We start from the raw sequence: 24,200 nt of genomic DNA on the forward strand, positions 1-24,200 counted from the left end.
TGTGTGATTGGGGGTTTGAGGCCAAGGAGACATCCAGTGATAACAGAGTAGAGGAAGGCCTCCACTATCAATGGTTAGTCCTTTTTAATTGCATTTGTTTTATATATAAGAAGTGACCCCTTACAGGGCATTGTTTCAGTGCTATAATATTTCTGCTGTCCTTCAGCCTGATCACAGTAGTATTATCCTCCCCATCCAGAGAATGTAAGTATTCCTAGGGGCTCCTAACAAAGAATCCCAAGACAACACTCTTCAAGGACTCATATCCCCCAAGACCTATAGGCTTTACTGGAGAATTGTATTTTACCAAAAATTTGCTAACCTTCAATGAAACTGTATAGGGGGCAGCCAGGTGGCACAATGGATAGAGGAGCACCAGGCCTGGAGTCAGGAAGTCTGCCTCTTCCTGAGTTCAAATCTGGCCTCAATCACTTCCTAGCTGTGTGACCTGGGCAAGTCACTTAATCCTGTTTGCCTCACTTTCCTCATCTGTAAAATGAGCTGGAGAAGGAAATGGCATACCACTTCAGTATCTTGGCCAAGAAAACCCCAAATGGGGTCATGAAAGGTCTGACTTGATTAAAATGACTGAACAACAGCAACAACAATGAAACTGTAATTTTTCAACCAAATAGTTCTCAAAAAAAAAGCTTTTGTTTTTGTTATCCTTAAACAGTATGATAGCAGCCAACTCCCTTTTAGCTTTCATAAAACACAGAATAAGATACAGAAACAAAAAGTCTCTTTTACATTCTGGCCTCAGCCCAGGGCCTCTTAGAACTCTCTTTCCAGCAGTTTGGAACCAGTTACTCAATGGTAATGGCAAAGCGGTATTTCCCCAAAAGACAGATGACCATATGTCTTCTGTCTTGTCTTCTGTGGTCTAGGACTGCCAATGCCAGGCACAGATTTGGACGTCTACATTCCCTTTCTTATGTTACCAACTCTTCTTTCAGCACGCCATTCTATTTGCTCCCCTATATTTCAGCCATTAGTCAATCCATATTTTCCTAGATCCTAAGAAATTTAGTTTCATTTGTTGAATGAAGATCATAGTCTGAAAATCCTTTTATCTTGTGAAACTGTTATTTTAATGGCGAAAGTGATTCATTTCATACATAAAGGCTCTTGTGATACTGTCTTGCAACCTCTTGTGCATTCTCAAAAGCCTGGCCTGGTTCATCTAAATAAGGAATTTACCATCTTGCCCAAAAAGACTTCCCAATTATGGTGGCATCTCTGGTAACTAAAATGATGTCAAAGGTAAACTTGTACTAAATCAGTCAGAGCTGTGTGCCCCTGGGCAAGTCACTTAACCCCCATTACCTAGTCTTGGAACCAATACACAATATTGATTCTAAGGTGGAAGGTATGGGTTTGAAAAATACAAACCAGCCAGAAAAGTGAAGGTTGGGCATTCAATACATAGTCAAATAAATATTTTTGTGGCAAGGAAAGAGAATTATATCTTTATTCTTTACTTCCTCATATCCCCCTAGGCTCCTGAAGGGACTTCTCTTTGGTCAGGCTTTTTCCTTTCCCCTGCTTCACTGCAGTAATTCATTCAACAGATATTTATTTAATATCTGCTACATGCCAAGCAGCCACCTTCCCTGATTCTGTTTTGACTCATCATGTAGCGAGCTAGAGACCAAAGCTGTGGAACAAAAGGCAGTGTGTTCTTTGGGGATTTCCTCCAGACCTGGTGGAATTGTCAAGTTAGCCAAGAAGCAGTAGTTTCCTTTGCTGGAAGGAGGACCCCACCAGATGTTATGGTCCTGACATTCAAACCTCAAGTCCTAGAATAACAATGTCTTGGTCATTGAAATTCATCCAGTCTAACCCATATCTGAATCCTCTCTACAAGGTCCCCAACCAGAAATCGCCTAGCTTCCGCTCTCTACTGGAAACCTTTTATTTCTCAAAGTCATTCATTCTATCTTTGGATAACGCTAATTGTTAAGAAATATATCCTTAGATTGAACCGAAATATGCCCCAAGTCTAATCCAGCAAGTATTTATTAGTAATTTACTATGTGTGCCCTCAAGGAGTTTTACATAGTCACATGGGTTGGTGGGGAAGGTGTACCATCCTGAAACTTTAAGCAGTTGGCCCAAGTTCTGCTCTTTGAGATAAAATATAAACTATGATTTGACACGTGACATCCATTCAAGTATTTGAAGACAGCAGTGGTTGACACTTAGTTTCTTCTTTAGGCCAAACATCCCCAGTTTCTTCAGACATTAAATAGGTACCAGTCAGGGGCAGCTGGGTAGCAGTGGATTGAGAGCCAGGCCTAGAGACGGGAGGTCCCAGGTTCAAATCTGGCCTCAGACACTTCCCAGCTGGGTGACCCTGGGCAAGTCACTTGATCCCCATGGCCTACCCTTACCACTCTTCTGCCTTGGAGCCAATACACAGTATTGACTCCAAGACGGAAGGTGAGGGTTTTTAAAAAATTAAATAAACAACTAAATTAATTAATTAATGAATAGGTGCCAGTCTCCCAACTCTCTTGGTCTCCCTCTTTTGGGTGGCTTTTAGCTTGTCAGTGTTCTTGAAATGTGGCTCCTAGACCTGAATGGAGTGTGTGATCAAGGCAAAAATAAGTATATATAGCAGAACTGTCACTGCCCTCATTTTGTTATTATGCTTCTGTTAATGCAACCTCAGATTATATTAACTTTTTGGCTGCCAGATCATTGCTTGTTCATTTTGAACTTCCAGTGCTCAGGTCTCTTTCAGATAAACTATTACTCAGCCACTTCCTCCCCCTGAAAAACTTTCTTTCTATGACCCACTGTTCCTGGCTTTTTGGATTATGAGACAGCTATTTGGCATGTTAATTATTCTTCCCTTCTTCCTCTCTTCTGCCATTTGTTTAAAAGCACATGTTTATGCCTTTACCCGAGTCTTTGATAAAAGATTTGGATGCAACAGGTTCAAAGGATCTTTGCAGGTGCCCACTTTCCAGGGCCCCGGGTCATTAAAAACCATTCTTTGGTCTTTTTCTGGTCATTCAACCAAACCCCAAGTTTCCAATCTCCTTAATTATACTGTCACCCATTCTTTATCTTTCTCTCTTGTCCAGAAAACTATTTTAAGAGTTATCATAGATATATTATGTCTATAGAATTCCCCTGTTTTACCAGCCTAGTAATCCTGTCCAAAAAGGAAACAGTCTAGCATGATTTCTTTTATTTTTTTTTATTAAAAATTTAAACCCTCACGTTCCATCTTGGAGTCAGTACTGTGTATTGGCGCAAGGCAGAGGAGTGATAAGGGCTAGGCAATGGGGGTCAAGTGACTTGCCCAGGGTCACCCAGCTGGGAAGTGTCTGAGGCCAGATTTGAACCTGGGACCTCCTGTCTCTAGGCCTGACTCTCAATCCACTGAACTACCCAGCTGCCCTGCATGATTTGTTTTTAATGATCCAGTGCCCGTTTCTAGTGGTCACTGCTTTGCTTTTCCAATTCTCACAATCTGCCTAGGATTCTTTTATTCAAACTTTCATCTTAAATCTCCTTTTATTATCCCTTCCTGAACTCTCCTTCCATTCTCTCATTCTTCTTAGATACTTTTCCCATCACTTAAAATATCCATCCTGACATTATAGTTGAAGCTTATCTATAAAACAGATTCTTAGCTTATGCCAAACCAGGATGTCAGTTTTCTAACTCAGCTCTGTCCTTTCTGGGGTCAGTGCTTCCAGTTATGTGCCTGCTGGCTGTATAGTGTAGAATTAGACAGTGGGTTTGCATACTGCCATTGGAGAAGATCGGTGCAAAGATGTGTCTCTATGTAAGCCTCTCTTCATTTCTAATTCTGGGTATACTTAGCTTAGAGACTCCTCAGGATCTCTGTACCTCATACAACTGCTCCCAGTTATGTTTTTCCATTCCCACTCAAGACTCCAGAAAATCTTCATTCTTGCCTCCCCATTGACTGTTCACACATGGAAACAATTGTTGCTGTAACAGATTGTATTGTTGAAGCAGTTGAATCTTGGATCCTACTAGAAACAAGTTCATTGTGAGGAAAACCCTGACTTCCCAGCATTAATAGTTAAAGGACCAGCAGAAGCCAGAGACAAGTTAGAGCAATTTCAGTATTCCTAGTAATCCCTGACCTGGGTATCCGTCTGTGAATAAAGCCTCTCACTTGCCAATCATTCTTTCTTCCAGAGGAATTGTCCTATCTCTCACACATTCGCTAATTGAGTGTAAAAATACTTTAGTATTAGTGGTAACTCCCATTTTATATAGTGCTTTAATCTTTACAAAATATTTTCCTCACAACAACCCTGTGAAGTAGATAGTATGAGAGTTAGTATCCCCACTTCATGATTGGGAAAACTGAGGCTTAACAAGGGAACAAGACTTACCCAGCATTGTAGTAAGTAAGTAGCAGAGGCCAAATATGAACCCAAGCCTCTTCTGCCTCCCCTATCCCGTGCTGAATATGTGCTGCCTGAGTTCCCTCCTCACAAAGCAAGAGAGACACATTTTAATAGCTCATGTAGCACATAAAGTCTGGAAAATGTTGTGGAGTCATTTAAGACAGATAATCAAGGAATCTTCTGGATGTATTCTCCTCCAGAACACATTGTCCAGCATAAAACTTGCTTAAAAGTTCTGTCCCTCTAAAATGGAAAAAACCATTTTAAGCAAATTCAAGAGAGCTATCCAGATCTGCCCATTTATAGCTCGCCAATATCCTAACAACCAAGAAAGGTGGTATGATTTGAGCTCAGGCTTAAAAGAAAAAGCAGGAGCCACTTGGCTTTGGGCAGAATTACTAGCCTCTCTGTCTCATTTCCCTCATCTATAAAATCCAGACAGTGATGCCAACTGGTCTCCCAGGGGATTACTTAAAGTGCTTCAGCGTGAGAGAAAGAGAGCAAGATTTTCTTCAAAGAAACATTCTGATTCTTTTTTTTTTTTTTTTTTAAACTCATCCAGTGGTGTAAGGGATCTTGGTTATCATTACAATTTGTACCTGACAGGATGATAAGCAGACAGGACTGTTAGGCCTCTAAAAGAAGCCTTGTGGATTGGACTAGCTTTTGGCATATGACTGGGGAAATACCCCAGATATCTTCATCCAGTTATTAGAGCGGAGTCAATGGACCTAGAGAATAGGAACTGACTCAGGAGACCATGATAACAACCAAGACTATCAGAATCTAAGTGCTAGAATAGAAGCCATCTAGTCTAATGATCCATACTTGACCAATAATCCCTTCTACAACCTACCCAGCAAGTAGTTATCCAGCCTCTAGCTGGAAGTACTCCATTGAGGGAGAATGTGGGGTCTTCCAAGGCAATCCATTCCTCTGTTTAAGCAGCTCTAATTATTAGGAAGTTTTTCCTTCAAATCAAGCCAAAATTTGCCTTTCTACAACATGTGCTCATTTTTCCTCATTCTGCCCTGTGGGCCCAAGCAGAATAAGTCTAATCAATCCACATTCCCCATGATAGCCCTTTCGATTTATGAAGACAGCTCTTTAGATTTTCTCCTCCCTACTCACCCCATCCCCTAAATCCTCTTTTTCTCCTAAGCATCCCTAGTTTCTACAAGTGGTGGAAGTCTTGTTATGATATGTTTTCCAGTGTTCCTGGTCCTGCTCACCTTCTACACAGGCATTTATTAAGCACCTCCTACATTCTAGGTACTGTGCTAAACACCGAGGATAAAAAGACTCCCAGTCTCATCCTTCAGGGAGCTCCACTCCACTGGAAACAAATAACATTTTCTCTTCTATCCAAGGCTTTTCCTGGACTCCTCAATTGTCAATGCCCCCACTCTTGGAATTTTTTTTCAGTACTTAACTATGTACATAATGTTTTCTTCTATAAAATATAATCTAAGGTACATGTCCCATTAGGCATGACTTTTCTCTCTTTTGCCATCACAAATGGTCTATTGGAGTGGCCCCTTGCCTCTAAGGCTCCAAACTGCCATTAATACCTCAATAGTATTAATCTCTCATTGATGAGAATCGGGTCCAAAACAGTAATCCTTTTCATTGCTTTTAATGGATGAAATTATCATTAAGGCAAGTCTCTGCTCTTGGCCATGAAAATGTGTTAGCCAATGGTGAGATAGTTGAGGTCCCTATGTTATAGTAGCATGCTTCCATTTTAGGTTTGAAATTATAGTCAAGAGTCCCTAGCCCACCAAATCTTCGTGGTACCTGTTACCTGCAAGGTCAGATTTAAATCCTTGCATTGGTATCTCTAGTTCATCCTTCATTCACTTTTGTACATTTATATCCAACCATCTGAAGCCATGACTTTCATTGTTGGCTCTCTTGTTGGATATTGTCTCCCAAGAATTATCAATATTGGTTCCAATCTTTTGCTGTTCTTCTTTCTACATTGTACCTCCTGTTCTCTTTGGAACCAAATCTGTCCGCTCTGTGTAAAGACCTTTCTCCTTCTCTCTTTCTTTTTTTATTTAAAGTCCTCTTGTGAAAGACTTCACAAGGCTCCAGACAAATATTTTAGGGTGTCCTTGATATGAAGCACATTCTATCCCTTGCCAAAACCTATCATTCCTGTATTTTAAGCCATGATCCAGAAATCCAAATCCTATTCTCAGACATCAACTGTTCAGACAGTGCTTAACTTCCCAAATCCTCCTTTTGCTTCTGAATCACCCAGATGCAATGAACAGTGGTGATAAAAGCCACACCTGGGTGCCCAAGACCTTCAGTTTTTTACCCAGGACTTCACACTCCTTAGCAGTGTTCGTTAAGTTCTTTCTTCTCATATCATTTGTACACACATGAAACACCAGAATTGGGTAGTGGTTGTTTTATTTAACAGTTCTCAAAAGACACTTCACATCCTGGATACATGCCCCAGGAAGGCAAGCAGTCTTTGCTGCTGTTTGTGTCAGCTAGAGGTCCCTTAGCCAGAAGATAGTTTAGTGGGAATAAGAGAGGTGAGAGGGTAGAAGATTTTAGGCAGAGAGTCAACTCCCCGAGTTCCTGACCTTGGAGGTAATGCCATTGGCTGGCATTATGCCTTAAGGTTTACAAAGTTTACAAAGTGCTTTTTTATATGTTCTCATTTGAACCTCACAGTCCTTATCCCCATTTTACAAATGAGAAAACTAAGACTCGGAGAGGTCTAGTGATGTGTCCATATAACTAATAAACATCCAACATTCCATTCAAAGCTAGGTCTCCCCAACCTCAAGGCTTTTTTTGTGTGTGTGTGATTCCGTTTTTATTTGACCATCTTTAACTCCCTTGAAAATTGCTACACTGTCTTTTTTTTTTAACCTTTATTAATATTCATTTTTAACCTGTTTACATGCTTCATACCCCTACTTTCCCCTTCACCCCCCACATTCCCCCCACCCATGGCCAACGCACATTTCCACTGGTTGTAACATGTGTCCTTGTTTAGGGCCTATTTCCATATTGTTGATAGTTGCATTGGTGTGGTCGTTTCAAGTCCACATCCCCAATCATGTCCGCCTCAGCCCCTGCATTCAAGCAATTGATTATCTTCTATGTTTCCTCTCCTGCAGATCTTCCTCTGAATGTGGGTAGCATTTTTTACCGTAAATCCCTCATAGCTGTCTTGTGTCATTGCATTGCTGCTGGTACAGAAGTCCATTGCATTCGATTTTACCATAGTATATCAGTCTCTGTGTACAATGTTCTTCTGGCTCTGCTCCTTTCACTCTGCATCAGTTCCTGGAGGTCTTTCCAGTTCACCTGGAACTCCTCCAGTTTATTATTCCTTTTAGCACAGTAGTATTCCATCACCAGCATATACCACAATTTGTTCAGCCATTCCTCAATTGAAGGGCATGCCCTCATTTTCTAGTTTTTTGCCACCACAAAAAGTGCAGCTATAAATATCTTTGTACAAGCCTGTTTATCTATGATCTCTTTGGGGTACAAACCCAACAATGGTATGGCTGGATCAAAGGGCAGGCATTCTTTTATAACCCTTTGAGCATAGATCCAAATTGCCAGCCAGAATGGTTGGATCATTTCACAACTCCACCAGCAATGCATTAATGTCCCAATTTTGCCACATCCCCTCCAGCATTCCTTACTCTCCCCTTCTTTCATTTTAGCCAATTTGCTAGATGTGAGGTTGTACCTCAGAGTTGTTTCGATTCTCAAGGCTTTTTTTGATATGTATACCACCCTGCATCTGAGAAATAGTCTAGGACAGTGATGGGCAAACTATGGCCCGCGGGCCAGATGGGGGGGGGGGCCTAAAATGCTCTACTGCTGTTCTTCCTAATCTGACAAATACAATGAGTAGGATATGATACAATGAAACTTGGAAAGAGTTGCCTTAGAAACAGACTGACAGATGAGCATTTCCTTTCCTTTGGCCCCCTCTTTCAAAAGTTCACCCATCACTGGTCTAGGAAATAGGAAGTCCGCCTGGCCCATCTAGCTCACAAACTCATTACGAGAATTGAAGAAGAATGTATGTAAACATGTTTGGGAAAGCATAAAGTCAGACTAGCTCTAACCCTGGGACCCCCTTCCTTGTTCTAGAAGCTATTCCCTTTCATTCATTGACAGTCTCTCTCTCTCCCTCTCCCTCTCCCTCTCCCTCTCCCCCTTTCTTCTCTCCCCCTCTCCCTCCTGCCTGCTCCTCTCCATCTATAAGCATGTTTCAGTTGCCCAATCCTTTAAAAAAAACTTTCTCATGACCCTTCTTTCTCCTCACCAGCTACCATCTTGTTTCTCTCTTCTGTTGAAAATTTCTCTCTAGCTGGTGCACCTCCATTTCTCCATTATGTATTCTCCCTTATTCCTTCACGACCTGGCTTCCAGTCTCCCACCACTCTACTGAAAGTATATTCTTTACTAATCACCGATGACCAACCAATCCAGTGGCCTTTTTTCTTCTCCTTTCTTCACTTCTCTGCAGTTTTGGGCACTGGCTTCAGAGACACCACATTCTCCTAGAAGCGTCATGACTACCCCTCCAGCTGCTTCTTCTCTATCTTCTTTGCTATATCATCATCCTTCTTTCTCAGCCCCTTAAAGTGAATGTTCTCCCACAGGCTCCCTTTGGCTTTCTTTTTTCTCTCTCTACAGTTTCTCCTTTGGCCATCTTATTCACTCCCATGGTTTCATCTACCACTTCTATCAGGATTGTTTCTGCAGTCTTAACCTCTGAGTTCTAGACCGACATCTCCCAATAACCAGCAGGGTGCCTTTCTTGTATATATGCCATCAGCAGCTGAAATTCAGTATGTCCCATATTGAGTTTATCTTCCCCTCCCAAACCTGTTTCTCTTCCTGGTGTCACCAACTCTCTCTTGGGTTCCCATTCATCCTCTCATCTCCCAAGTTCAAAATCTTATTTCTCTTTGGCTCATCTCTCTCTCTCTCTCTCTCTCTCTCTCTCTCTCTTTCCTTTCATATCCAGGTGGTTATCACAGTATATCAATACTGCCTTCATGATATCCATCCTCTTTACCCCAGTCTCACCCTATCAGAGGTTTTTATTGCCATCCAGCTGACCATTGACAGGTTTTCCTGCCTCCAGTCTCTCCCTCTTTCCAACCCATCCTTTTCCCTGTTGGTGCTACAAAAAAAATCTTATCTTCCGCCCAGAGGTGCTTATGTCACTCCTTTGCTCAAAAACCTTCCATTGCTCCTATTTCCTACTGAGTAGAATCCACACTGGTTGACCTGACATTCGAATCCCTCCTCTACAACTTGGCCTCACCCTACCTTTTCTCCCTTATTTCATCCTACTCCCATCCACATCCTATGTGCTCCAAACCAGAGATCCATTCTCTGCTGCCTAAATTTGCTTGGCATGGCTCCTCCCCTTCTTTGCTCATTGAATCTTTTCAAGTTCTACTCAGATGCTGCCTTCCCTGATCCTCCAGGTTGTCCACTTGGACACTTTTCTTCTTAACCTCCAGTAGCCCTTTGTTCTGTACCCTACTTCACACCCATTTACTTAGCCTATATTATTGGGTGTTAGAATTATCTGTATTTGGGTCATCTCTCTATGCTAGATTGTAAGCTCCATGAGGACAGTATCTTTTTCAAATGTTGTATCTCTTCTAGCTCCCAGCATGGTGCTCTGCATACAATCAGTGCTGAAGAAATGAGGATTGGATGAATGAAGTTTTTTCATTTGACAAATTAGGAAACTGAGACATAAAGAGGTTGTGGCTGGCCTGAAATCACAAAGCTCAGTAGCAATAGAGGCAAGGTTAGAAACCAGGACTCCTGGCTCATTGTCCAGTTTTCTCTCCATTACACGACAGTGGTTCTCCTGTCTCTGGGCCTCTCAGCCTCTCTTTGTAACAAACTTTGACTTGAAGGCAGTGGTTTTCCAAAGTCCAGTGACAGATCTTTGCTCCCTGGTGTTTTCTTCTCACTAAGAGAGTTCATTGCCATCTTCTACTTCTCCCACTTCTGGCATTTCCATGGATAATATTTAATAATCATTCTTTCTGTCTCTCTTCCACAGTCCACAGGGAAAAGCTTTTCGCTCCAAGGTAGAGTTGATTGCGTACTTCGAAAAGGTAGGCGACACCTCCCTGGACCCTAATGATTTTGACTTCACGGTAACTGGGAGAGGGAGTCCCTCCCGACGAGAGCAGAAACCACCCAAGAAGTCCAAATCCCCCAAGGCTCCAGGGACAGGCCGAGGGAGGGGTCGGCCCAAAGGGAGCGGCACAGTGAAACCCCGGGCCACAGCCTCAGAAGGGGTCCAGGTCAAAAGGGTGATTGAGAAAAGTCCCGGGAAGCTCCTAGTCAAGATGCCTTTTCAGCCGTCACCCGGGGGGAAGGCTGAAGGGGGTGGGGCCACCACATCCACCCAAGTCATGGTGATCAAGCGCCCTGGCAGGAAACGGAAAGTCGAGACCGAGCCACAGGTCATCCCTAAGAAACGGGGCCGTAAGCCAGGGAGCATGGTGGCCGCAGCTGCCGTGGAAGCCAAGAAGAAAGCGATCAAAGAGTCTTCCATCAGGTCCATTCACGAGACCGTGCTGCCCATCAAAAAGCGGAAGACCAGGGAAGCTGTCAGCATCGAGGTGAAGGAAGTGGTGAAACCTCTGCTTGTCTCCACCGTGGGGGAAAAGAGCACGAAGGGACTCAAGCCTGGAAAGAGCCCAGGTCGGAAAAGCAAAGAGAGCAGCCCCAAAGGGCGGAGCGCCAGCACCTCCTCTTCCCCCCCCAAGAAGGAGCAGCAGCAGCAGCAGTACCACCATCACCACTACTACCCTTCCTCAGAGTCCCCCAAGGCCCCACCCCCACCTCACCCCGAGCCAGAGGGCTCCAAGGACAGCAAAAGCCCCCCCGAACCTCAGGACTTAAGCAGCAAAGTTTGCAAAGAAGAGAAGATGCCAAGAGGGGCTCCACCAGAGAGCGATGGCTGCACAAAGGAGCTCGCTAAGACTCAGCCCACGGCTGCTGCCGCCGCTGCCGCCACCGCCACCACCGCTGCCACCGCCACCACCGCCACCACGGCAGCAGAAAAGTTCAAACACCGAGCAGAGGGAGACCGAAAGGACATTGTCTCGTCCTCCATGCCGAGGCCAAACCGAGAGGATCCTGTGGACAGCCGGACGCCCGTGACAGAGAGAGTTAGCTGACTTTTGAAAAAGTGGATTTAAAAAAACAAAAGAATAAAGGCAGCTGTTGTCTCTTCTCCTTCTGGGCAGGGCTCGGACAAAGCTTCCCGATTAACTGAAATTAAAAAGGGTTTTTTTTTTTTCAGTCAACTTAGAGTTTCGTGGCTTCAGGGTGGGAGTAGTTGGAGCACTTATGACAAGCACAGTCAGGTTGAAGACCTAACCAGGGCCAGAAGCAGCTTTGCACTTTTCTATAATAGGCTCCTTCAACAAGGCTTGCTGCATATACTACTGACCAGACAAGCTGTTTATCAGGCTTTTTAGGATACACCAGCACCTGCCCTCCATTCATCCCTGTTGGGAGAGGGATGGTGTACTGGTTGTCACTAGAGACCTAACAGAGTAGGGTTAGTGGGAGCTTACATTTTCAGTGCCATTAACATTCTAGTCCAAGGTCTTAAATTATTATGTTGGGGGATTTTGGTTTTGTTTTGTTTTCCTGAGGGGGTTGGGGGGAGGGGGGATTCTATTCCTTAGGAAAGAGGGTCAAGTCAGACAACAGAGCACAGAGCCGTTGGCACTGGGGGAGACCTTGACTAGGGGCCAGGTGGCATCATCTAATCCCAAGGGGCTCCAAGTGAGTGTTAGGGTGGAGAAAGATGTTACGATAGGAGAGAAGCCTAAAAGAAGAGTGGTTAGAACCCTTCCCACTGGGAGTTGACTTGGAAGTAGGCCCCTCTGGAGGGATTCCCAATCACCAAAAGCAATCTTGAGCTGTAGCTGCTTATTTAGTGGACCTCATGTTTGTCCGGGTGTGAATGCACAGGGTTGGGCCGGGAGAAAGAAAAATGTTCTTCCAGTTCTTTTCCAGTGCTATTAGCTTAGGGACAGGTTAGAAGTATTTGCACAATCGTGTGATCGTTCCCATTTCCACCTCAAAACAAACTGGCTGAAATGCTCAACAGAAGACTGGCTTCAATGGGCGATCTGCCCTTGCCACTCACCCAAGACACTGGCTTGATGGGGTTCTGAATTCCCTCTACTTGTAGGTATCTGCGCTTGTTTTCAAGTGGGATATTAGCACACAGGGTTCCCACGAAGCTTCGAAACTCTAAGTGTTTGCTGCAGTTTTATAAGGACTTCCTGACCATTCTTTTTTCTTCCCTTCTGTTTCTCCTTTCCTTTACGAACTCTTTTGCCCCCTCTCTAGACATCAGCAGCGAGTACTCTCGATTTAGTTGCACACTGAACTGACTGGCCCTTGCAGGCTCCTAGCTGGGTAATCCTAACCGAGCTCTGGGACACGTACACCTGGTCACTTACTTTCTTGCCAGTAAGGAAAATCATTTGTTGATTCTGGTCATAGGAGTTTGAGGCCTAGCAAACACAAAAAGCATAAACCTAGTCACCCTGCCCCACCCCCCAAAAAAAAATAAAAAAAAAATAAATAAAACATGCCTTCCCAGGCTTTGATTACTTAAAAGCAAAAGAGAAGTTTGGAAAACCACTTCACTCTGAGGCCTGCCAGAGTGACCAAGGAATCCTTCTGCCTACCAAAGCGACGAAACAAACCTCCTTAGCCAAGTGGACAGCACAATCATGATGTTTTTTTTCTCCTCTCCATTTTGGCCTTTGAAAAGTCACAAGCTGGTCCTCCTAGGGCGCAGTGTTACAAATAAAGAGAACACTCCAAGATCTGGTCCATAATCTTGAGCCCAGCTCCCTGAGCGCATACCTGCTCTTCCCACTTCCCATGAGCTCTCCTCTGATGGCAGACTTGGGCTCTAACCCTTTTTCAGAGAGGCCGAAAAGGCCATTTCACCCATTTCTGAATCTTTGGTGGGAGGTGGGGGCTTGCTTTCCATTTGCTTTTTTTTTTTTTTTTTTTTTTTTGGTTCAGGGAGGGTGTATATCTTTTTAACCTTGCTGGGGGTTCAGGAAGTCCTTATCCTGCTGTATACCTTCATCATATTGGTATCTCTTTGTCTGTGTTTACAGAGATGTCTCTTGTATAGAAATCTATCAAACTGCGAAGCACCTTATCAAACAGTTAAAACGAGAGCGCAGCTTTCTGCTTCTACACACAAACACACTCACATACATGCACACACACGCGCACACACACACACACACACACATATATATATATAACACATGTGAGCTGCTGCAGTGAACTGTCAAATATGTGCCATCTAGTCTCTTTCCAGTCATTATTTCCCAGCTTTCTTAGGAGGATGTAACCACAAAGGATCGAACTATTATCAAAATTATATTGCATTTTCTCAATTAGTCTTTGGTAAACAGGAACCATAGTTGACAGTTCCAATCAGTAGCTTCCAAAGGGAGTTTGCCCTCTCGGTCTTTCTGCAGTTGTTCGGCCTTTAGTAGATTTGTCTGGATTTGCTGAACATCATAGGACTACAACAAACAAACAAATTCTCATTGGTCCCAGCCCTTAGGCCCTTACCACTTTTCAATCTTCCTGCTTCACTGCTGATAACAACCCCCCCCCAAAGGGAGGGTTTATGGGTTGTCCTAGGAGGGTGTAATTCCTTTGTAGCACCTCTTCCACCTTCTCTAAGGAGAAATGGCTCCAAGCCTACCACGTCTCCTCGCTCTGGATTTGTGTGTTCCTTAAGTCCTTTTTTAATGGTGGATTTCTAATGGGCCTCCAGAGGACACCCACATGTGCACTTTAACTAGTCTGTTTCTTGAAGCCCCTTTATCATTGGAAAGGGATATTTTTAGTGTTTTGGTTTGGTTTGGTTTTTGCTTATTATACTTCAAGTATTCTTAGACTGGTAGAATTGAGCTCTTGGGACCATCATCAGGGAACGATAGTTCAGTGTTCCGCCCTATCTGATTCCCTGGAAAGAGGAGTCTCTGGTCCCCACAGAGTCCCATTGGACTCTTTCTGACACACGCTTCACCTCATTCAAGGGTATTTTAGACAGGGGAGGTACAGCACTTGAAAATGAGAATCTTTCTTCTGGATGAGTCAAATTCTGCAGCCCCCCTACCTCCTTCTTCCTTCACCCACATTTCCAAAGCTGCAGGTGGTGACCAGGGCTCTTTACGTTTCTGGTGTTTTTGTTTTTCCTCCTCTTTCTTCCAACCTTTCCTCTCCTCCTGCAGCCAGTAGGGGCCTGAGTCAGGCCCCCTACAGGAGGCTGCAGATTTGTCCCTCCCTTGAAGGGCAGTTGGCATGGTCTCCTTGAATTTATTTTTCACCAGTGGCTCAAAAATTCTCTCCAGCTGTGGGGTACTTTCCATCTTTTGCCCTGAGGCCCAGTGTCACCTCTGGGAAATGAGCTGCACTTGTGAGAGTCTGTGCTTTCCAAGTTTGACTAGGACAGGGTGTTGGAAAATGAAAGAGAGTATGAAGTTTGGATAGCAGAATGCCAAAAGTGTAGCATCAGGCACTCATTAGCAGTGTGGCCCATGCTGTGTATATATTCGAACACTCAAGACGCCTGGCAGCCTCTCCTAATGACTACACCAAGACAATACTGTTGACTTTCTCATGTCCTTGGGGCGGAGGACATCTTCGAAATCCTAGGCCTCCTTTTCATCACTGGATTCACCCTCCTGGACCACTAGATATAGCGTATTCCACCTTCACTAGGTAACAGCTGTAAAGGATTTAAGCACCACTCCTCTCTCTGCCCAGTGGATAGGGAGGAGGAGTCACACAGCCACAGACTGATGATTTCTGAAACACTCCATTACACATTTGGGCAGGGGCTCTGCCCGAGCCCTTTGGATATCTCCTATTCCCAGGAAGAGACACCAAAAGACCCAATTAAAAGAGGGCTTCCCAACGCACAGCCTGGAACCCAGGGTGTTAAAGGCCCCAATGCAATCCACGAACCCAGAACCATTGATAGCAGACGTGAGCCCAGGGCCATGACGGCACATTGATTAGGAGGCTGAAATAGAAAGGTGTCGAGGCAATTTTGGTTGGCATGTCTGTTCCTGGGCCAGATTAATCGATGATGAAAACTAAGGGGACCGTCCTCACATGCCTGAGCTGAGGGGAATCTGCCCCTCTCTAAAGTCCATCAAAAAAAGAACACTCCGGCTTCCCCACAGACATCGAGGAAAGCATGTTCCTTAGTGGGACATCTGAATTTTCAGTTATTTAAGATCAGAGACTCAAGCCCAGGAAAGCTACATAATCCATGGTAGACAAATTGGGATCCAGCTGGCTAGAGGAGAAATTTGTAGTCAAAACCTAGTGTCTAGAGATCATAGGATCATAGCCTTAGGGCTGGAAAAGACTTTAGAGGTCATAGAGTCCAACCCCTTCATTTTACAGATGAGGAAACTGAGACGCAGTGACTTTCCCAGAATCACACAGCTAGTTTCTGAGGTAGGATCTGAGCTCCAGTCTGGGCTTCCTGACTCTTAAGTCTGGCCTGATATCCACCACTTCACACTGCCTCTGATTTACCAACTTGAATTTGACATGACTTTCAGGTCTCCAGTTAGTTTGTAGTGGCTCGGTGCCTTGGTTTCCCCAATTGTCAATCAAGGTAAATTGAGATCCTTTGAATCCATCAGAGTATAAAGGGCAAGGGCCATTTTTAAAATCAGACTAGATCTTTTCCAAATCCAGGTGACTAGCTGGCACAGAGAATCGTTTCTTGATCGAAGATGCTTTTCACGTGGATTTGAATTCTGGGGCCAGAATTTCCTCAAGCCCCTTCAAGGGGTAAAACTCAGCAAAATCTCCTAAGTCAGTACCAATGGAGAACTCGGCCACTGTGTGAGTAATAAATGCAAATTTCCTTTCTAAGCCCCATCGTTCAATACACCCATCAAGAGACTACTGGGGCTGCCAGGAATCCTGACACCCCCATTCCAGTGTTCTTGGGTAGAGGAAGGGAAGTGGGCCCTTTTCCCAAGCAAAGAAAGGCTTTCTGACTTCCCACTACTGTCACTTTCATAGCCTGTTTCCCATTCACAGAGTAGATGGTTAGCATTGTCTTGCCTACCTTTTCTGATCACCACATTCACCATCTCTTCATTTCCACCACGTCTCCCAACCTCTGGGAGCTCATAGTACAGCATCTGAAAATGATTGCACTTTAACAGAATTCATTGAATGTCTCCATTTGTATATTTGTTTCTCTTTTCAAAGAGTGTCCTTGTACCATGGTAAAGAAGGGCATTTGCCTGCTCATTACTGGCAGGCAGGATGGATTTTACTCCTCCTGGGTAAGGAGGGACGGTTTTGCTTTTGGTTTTCACTCCTGGCCTAATCACATTTCAGAAAGCTGCGAGCTGCGTGCCTGCCTGCCTTCCTGTCTGCGTGTGAAGAGGAAATGAAATGTGAATGCCCGGCCCAAACCTAGAAACCTTTTGGGTGTTTGTGAATGGACAAAAGGCCCAAATCTTGCTAAAGTCTTGGTCTAAAGATTATTCGGACTTAGAACTATAAAGTGACAGCTGAACAAAGTAGACAAAGGAGGAACCAGGCCAAGTCCTTGCTGTCAGGATGGTCACTGGGGAAGGGGCAAGGGGACACATGGGTCTTGAGCCCGAAATGTTCGATCGAGGTCTCCGCTACCCTTGGGAAAGGTGTTGGCACTTATACCATCCGGAAATGAAAGCCACATTCTACATGGTCAAAGGAGTCATGTCCTCATTAGCGTTTTTTGGACTCAAGAGATCAGAGTCCATCTCCTCTTTGGACATGAGCTTCAAAATTTGGAGGTAGAAAACCTAGGTTTTGAATCTCATCTCTCCTCAGTCTTGCCTGTGTGACCTTGGGCGAGTCCCTTAACTTGTCTGGCCCTGTTTCCTCATCTATAAAATGAGGGAATCAGTTCCAAACCCGTGATCACTTCCTGCTGTCTCAGTTGGGGGGGGGGGGGGGGGGGAGTAGCTGCCTGCCTCGCCAAGAGATAGTAAAACCCAACTCTTGAGCCATCCCGGTAGCCTGGGGGCAGGAAGGGGTGGGAGGCGAAATGTCTGTTCTCTGTTCCTAGATCCTTGACAGGGCCTGTTAGAGCCCTCGGTTCAAACTTCCCTACCATCCCTGCCACCCAAAACCTGTTCCTCTGCTGGATCATGCAGAGAGAAGGCACTGCAGAATCAGGCCTGAGGACCCCGGGGAGCTAAATAAAACCTAAAGGGTGGAAAGCTGAGTGATTTGGAAAAGACCCGAGTATGTGCAAAAACCCATGGGTTGCTGCACATCCAGAAGGCACAAGACAGAAAGCTGAGGAAATTCAGCTCCTGCCCGAAGGAAGGCCCTGATCCTCTGAGTGTCTCTGTGTTGAGTGGCAAAGCTCCTCTTCCTGGCGACGAAACCAATCCTATCCAAGAATACCTAGACTCTAAGCATAGGCCTGATTTTTCTCTTTTGGTTCTGGGATTTTGTTTTTCAGTTTTAATTCTGTTCTTTTCCGTCCCTTTTTTTAATGCACCGACTAGACGTAAAAAGCAGTCTAGTTTTTATATATCTGTATATTGCATTATAAACTCATTTTGCTTGTAGCTCCACAAAAAAGGCCTGTTGGAATTATACCTGTTGCTTATTTACAATATTCCTGATTATCCATAGCCTAGGGCAAGGGAAAATAAAGGCGAAAACAAACCTACCACTCTGCCTGCTGGTCACTTTGTCTGTTAAGCAGATCCAGGGGACTCTGCTTCAGTCCTCCACCTCCTCCTCCTCCTCCTCCTCCTCCTCCTCTCTTCCCAGGGCTCCCGGTGAGCTGGCTAAGTGAGCACCAGCCAACTTTGGCCCTCTAGGACTTTCCGAATGGGAGCACTTGGTAGCTTTGTTTGGGGGTGGGGGTGGCAGAGGGAGGAACACCAGGAGATGCCTTGGCTGGCTGTGTATGCCTGAAGATTCTAGACAGGCCCGCTTTCTCCTGGGGCTCAGCTGCCCAAGCCATCTTCTTGGCCACTGTGGGATTTTGCTTCCGACTGGGGGGAACATCGAGATAATCTGGCTTCTCGTGTGGCCTGACGTGTTCGTTTATGACAGTTGAGATCCAACAGGTCAGCTGTGGTAAGGTTTAAAGCATAACCCCAACAGCTGGGGAGCCTACCAGCTTTTCTCTGGACAGTACAAAGCCATCCCCATGGGACGGGGCCAAGGAGCTTTCTAAAGCTGGCCACCATCCTGTGCGGGACCATCAGGAACCAGGGACCACCTTCCCAGTCAGAGGTTTCCTCTCCATTCACAACCTGCCCCTTCCTGACATTATTGCTTTTGGTGAGCAGTAGCTCCGAGTTAGCAATACCTGCCTGAGAGAATTGAGCTATCGAAATTCTTTTTGATCCTTAAAACTCGAAACACTCGTTCTTCCAAAGCAGAGTGGCCGGGGCCAAAACCTGCCATCGAGACAGTGTTGCTTTTTCCAGGGGCTCAGTCCACCTAAAGACAGGAAATTAGTCTCCCCCAGGTCGGCCATAGCTGAGCCTTGAAAGGCCCCTGGACCGGGTAGGCCTCGATTTGAGGAACCCACTCCCAGCGGGCACTCAGTATTAGGCTGTGAGGTTTCCAGCACCATTCCTTTTTTCAGCAACTGTTAGAGAAGGGAGGGATGGGACTGCCTCTGCTGCCTTTGGGCCACTGGCGAGCGAGCGGGTGTCCTAGTGTGTCCCAGCGTGTGTGTTCGTGGGTAGATGGACAGCACCCGATACCAAACCTTGCCGGTTGGTCGCCACCACTGCCGACGGCCCAAGAACGACGACACTCTCAGTGCTGAGTCCAGCTGAGTGTCCCAAGTCTACGTTCTCTGCAACATTGACAGCCAAGTGCAAACTCGAAGCCTGCTTCTTCCCTTGCCATCCAAGCCTCCCTTGTGCGTTGCTCCAGTCAATACTAACAGCGCTCCAGAATCTGACTTCGCTTCAAGAATCACTAGTTGATGACCATATGACCAAATATTCCAAGGACTGTTAATTAAATGTATGCTGAGTTCTTTCTCTGTACAGTTAGTTAGTTCTTCTAGGTTACCTATGTACCTGGCGCCGTGGTGTGTGCTGTGCTTTCTCTCTCTCTCTCCTTCCTGCCTTCCTTCCTGCCTTTCGTTGTTGTCCTTAGGTTTTCTTTCCGGTTTGGCTTTTGATTTGGGTTGGTTTGTTTTTTTAATTTTGTATTCCAAGCCTGGGATTTTCTCTGCTAGTCTCTAACTGTGGTGTTAAAAGTTTCTATTTGTGTATTGTTTGATGGGTAAAAGGAGCGTTTCTAAGTAGATCTCTCTTCTGTGTTTGAGCTAAAGTCTGTATTTGTAACCATGTTAAAGTAATTGTTCCAGAGACAAATACTTCTAGACATTTGGGGGAGGGCGGGGAGGGGAGGGCTAGATGAATCGATTCTTTTTTTTAAAGTGGAGGCTAAAAGTGAAAAAGAGCTTCTTTTTCCCTCTAGGGAGGCCTGAGGCTTGCTGAGGGGCACCTAAGAATTCCCCTCAGCCCTGCCCATGGGCCAAAAACCACATGAGAAGCAAAGCCTGCTGGGGCCTCTCTGCAAATCCCTTTCAAAGCCAACACGCATGCATCCAGGAGCTGATCTGTCTCTGTTCTCTTGATCTTGGCTGAAAGCAGTTTTTCTTGAAGGAAGTTTCTCCCACCCGTGGTCCCCAGTGAATTACTTTGTCAGTTTCCTGGAAAATGCCACAGGGTTAGTTTCACTGGGGAAGGAGAGGAGACAGTGTGGTTCTTTTTCTTTTGTAGGGAGAGTTGGGAAGAGAGGGAGGAAAGCTAAGCAGACATTGGAGCCAGGATCTGTGCGGGTTATTTAAAGAGTTTATAAAGAGAGAACTATTTTTACTATGATAGGTCACTTAGGTTTTCAAAAAGGAAGTAAATCATTGTCAGCCCAGACTGGGAATCCAACTCTACCCTCCTGAACGTTAATTCCCCAAATAAGCTGAAGGTTTGCGGACCACCCTCGTTGGGATTCGCCACTTAAAACTAAAAGCCCCGCCCCACTCCCACAATGCACAGAATTAGCAAGAAGGCTTTTTGCCGCCTTTTTTTCTAATGGCAACAAATCAGTTTTGGAGGGACCCCCTTCCTGATTTCTTTTGCCCCTTCCAAAGCGAAAGAAAGAAAGCAGATCCACCTCCTCTAGGCAAAAGAGGTGGGTTGGAGGCACCGGGCGCAGGATTGGCACGTGCCCCCATCTGCCCCTAATTTCCAGAAACCACGGAACCTTCAGGAGTTTAAGTGCCCCTTGCAGTTCAGCTCCAAAGCCTCACTACGGGATGGGAGAGATGGCAGCCCCTAGGCCATGCTGACAGAACCAGAACGCACCCCCACTGGAGAGGGAATCCGGGAAATGGGGTATTGAGGGGAACCAACCTCTTCCTCAAGCCCTCTATTGCATTCACCTTGGGTTTTTGTGTTTGGGGACAATTACTTTAGAAAATAAGGATTGCTCTTTTGTAGTGTTCAAAAAAGGTTCTTTGTGTATAGCCAAATGACTGAAAGCACTGATATATTTAAAAAAAAAAAAAGCAATTTATTAAGGAAATTTGTACCATTTCAGTAAATCTGTCTGAATGTACCTATATACGTTAAAACAAATCCCCTCCCCCTCAAATCCCTGTAACCTATTTATTATATAAAAAGTTTGCCTTATAACTTTACATACAATGTCCTTTTTGTGTCTTTTGTTGTAAGCCTAGTGATCTCCCCCCTCCGAGTCTTTTCTCCTTGGAAAAGCTGGGCAGCACGCTCTTTGATTTTCTTTCTGTGCGTTTTCCTTCCTACCTGTAAAAGCAGAATACTCAGCATGCATTTCTCTAAGTGACTAGTTTGCATCTTTTGTTGGTAAGTACTGTATCCTGTGCTGTTAGAATTTATCTATAAATCTATGTAAAAAGTAATTCAAGGTCTGGGCTTTCATTGCAAGGCAGAAATGTCCCGCCCCCCCTTTCCCCCAATCAAATGACACCATGCTGCGAGAGGTGGGTTTTTTTTTTCTGACTTGACCTTCCCTCCCCCCCCCCCCCAACTCAAGCGTTTCCCGATTTTTCGAGAAGAAGACGGGCCCTTTGGGGGAAATGGTGGACAAACCGGTAGACTGAGAACTTGCTGTTTTCTGCCTGGTGCCAGTGGCCCCTCTTGAAGCAGTTCATGTCCCCCCTCTCCCCCCCCTACAAATCTCAGGAATCCTCCAACCTCCTCCCTCTGTGGCCTTGGGCAAGGCCTCAGTTTCCAAGGTCCTCTCTAGCCTTAAATGCAAGAGTTGCCTTAATAGACTCAAAGGGGGGAGGGAAGGGAATAAGCGTTTCTATAGAGCCTACTATGTGCCAGATAAATATTATCTCATTTGATTCTGACAACAACTCCAGGAGGGTAGGTACTGTTGTTATCCCCATTTTATAAATGAGGAAACTGAGGCGAGCAAGAGAAGTGATTTGCCCAGGGTCACACAGCTAGGACGGGGTCAGATCTGTTCTCGGGTCTTCTTGACTCCAGGCCCAACCCTCTGTCCACTGTACCACTAGCTATCATAGAATAATGACTCGTTTCTGTAACATTTGAAGGTTAACCAAGCAGAGTCACTCACGACAGCCCCATGAGATCCGTAGTACAGTTATGCCCATTTTACAGATAAGAAAACATTCTGAATGGACTTGCCCAAATCACAGAATTAGTGGTGCCCTGAAAGAACTCTAGGTGCGAGGTTCCTTCCTGCTCTTCTGATGGGCTTTAAAGCAAGGGCTCCTACCCCAGGCCCAGCACTCCATGCACTAGGACACATGGTCCTTGATGGGCAAAGCCAACCTCCTCCGTTCTACCCAGAAAGAATCCAAAGCCAGAGAGGGAGGGCAAGCCACTTGCCTGGTCACATCCAGGAAGAGAAAGAACCTCCATTGGAACCTGGGGCTTCTGCCTCTGAGGTTCCTCCCAGCCCTAAATCTAGGATCCCACAACCCCCAAAGCCAACATTCCTTTTCCCACAGGGCTGAGGTGAACAAGAAGAAGTGAGTTTGTTTTAGGGGAACCATATTCGTGGCTCTCCCCTCCCCCCCAAAATCCATGGAGATATGGACAGAAAGACAAGTGGGTCTTGGGACAACTGGGGGGGGGGGGCGGGGGGGGCTCTCTTGGGAAGTTTCAAAGCCTGCAGCCCACTCTTGGGGACCTTTTCAGTTGACATACATCATCTTCTCTTTGGATGGCGTTTGGGGCTCAGACGTCCTTAGACTGGGACGTTAGTACATGAGAGCCCCTGACACGGGGCTCTGAAGGGGAAGGCACTTCCCTGGGAGAGATTTCTCCTCCTCCGAAGGTCTTCTCGCATAAATATCATTGTTACCTGGGTTTTATGACCCTGCCCTTTCCAATTCCAAAATCAAGAATTAGAAGCGGCAGTTTAGAATCTACTTCAAAAATCAGCCCGTTCCCACCTCTGCGGAGGAAGACGGCCACCTTCTCTGCCCCTTTCCAAGCTCAGCCCTGACAGTGGCGCCATCTTCCATTTGAAAAGAAACATTTAAGGCCCCCATAGGGGCCAGAAAGCGCTCCGGGTGCCAGGGACCGACTCCAAGATAGAGCCCCCTCCAGCTCGGTGCCCACCACGAAGCTCACACCCTGCCAGGGGAATCAATTCATTAAAGGGAAGGGGGGGGGGCGACCGAAGCCATGCCTTGAAGAAAGATGGGCGAGCCACATTCCAGGCTGGTGACCGTGACCGGGAAGTGGGCCTGAAAGGGTAGACCGGAGCCAGGATGTCAAGGGCCCTCCTTGCAAACAGGAAGTGGGGGGCCAATATGGCTTTATGGATTCGAGTTTGGGGGCTGTGCAGGGGACAGATAGGAAGGGAAGGCCATGGCAGTAGGAACCGGCAGGGGCGGGGGATCATTGTAGAGGTGAGGCGTGAGGGAGAGGGAAGAGCTGAGGAAGGCTGCTGGGTTACCCGAAAGCCACCAGCACCCTCAACCAGCACGGGGAAGGGAAGGAGAGAGGGGAAAGCAGAGCTCTCTTTTGGACATATCCAAGTTGAGGTGGCTAATGGCGGCCATCGTCGATGTGGGAGTGAAAGGCTGGATCTGACTAGAAGGGAGAGGAGAATCCAGGGGAGCCCAAGGAAGGGTAGTCCGAAGAGAGAGCCCAGGGCCGGATGCCAGGGATGCTCCTCCCATGAGGAGCAACTGGCCGGCTAGAAGAAGGAGCAGGAGGGAGCGGAGCGGCGGCCTGAAAAGGGAGAGAAGCCGGAGCCTAGGAGGAAGGAGTGGTCCATGCCGCAGAGTTCTTGCTGTCGATGACAACCAACGTCTGACCACTGAGAGAGAGCTGGTAGCCTTGGAAGGGTGGAGTGGAGAAAAGGAAAGCTGGCATGCCGGAGGCTGAGTGGGAGGGAAGTGGAAGCAGCCAAGGCAAAGGCAGGCAGTTAGCAGGCGCTGGGGTATCACAAAGCCGGGTCCCTGCCTTGGAGAAGCTCCGGATCTAGTCGGGGAGACGACCCACAAGCACAAGCGACAGTGTGTGCAAACAAGAGAAATGGGGAGGGGGCGGGAAGATTAAGCGAGGGGCTTTAGCTCAGGCCTCAAGGAAGCCAGCCAGGTCGTTCAAGCACCGAGTGGAGAATGGCTGGTAGGCTGGATCCAGGGGGATTGTTTTAAGGGGGAGGCGG

The 24,200-nt window shown here is 46.0% G+C and overlaps 1 protein-coding gene across 1 annotated transcript in view; it reads left to right on the plus strand.

The window, feature by feature from the left end:
- Positions 1 to 11,725, plus strand: part of MECP2 (methyl-CpG binding protein 2) — a 90,718-nt gene extending 78,993 nt beyond the window's left edge. The window contains exon 3 of the mRNA XM_044682780.1: positions 10,483 to 11,725. Within this exon, the coding sequence (XP_044538715.1) occupies positions 10,483 to 11,611 (1,129 nt within the window). The 3' untranslated portion in view covers positions 11,612 to 11,725. The remainder of the gene's footprint in view (positions 1 to 10,482) is intronic.
- Positions 11,726 to 24,200: the final 12,475 nt, after the last annotated feature.

This window comes from Gracilinanus agilis, chromosome X (assembly GCF_016433145.1).
Source record: "Gracilinanus agilis isolate LMUSP501 chromosome X, AgileGrace, whole genome shotgun sequence".
In the NCBI taxonomy this organism is placed as follows: domain Eukaryota; kingdom Metazoa; phylum Chordata; class Mammalia; order Didelphimorphia; family Didelphidae; genus Gracilinanus; species Gracilinanus agilis.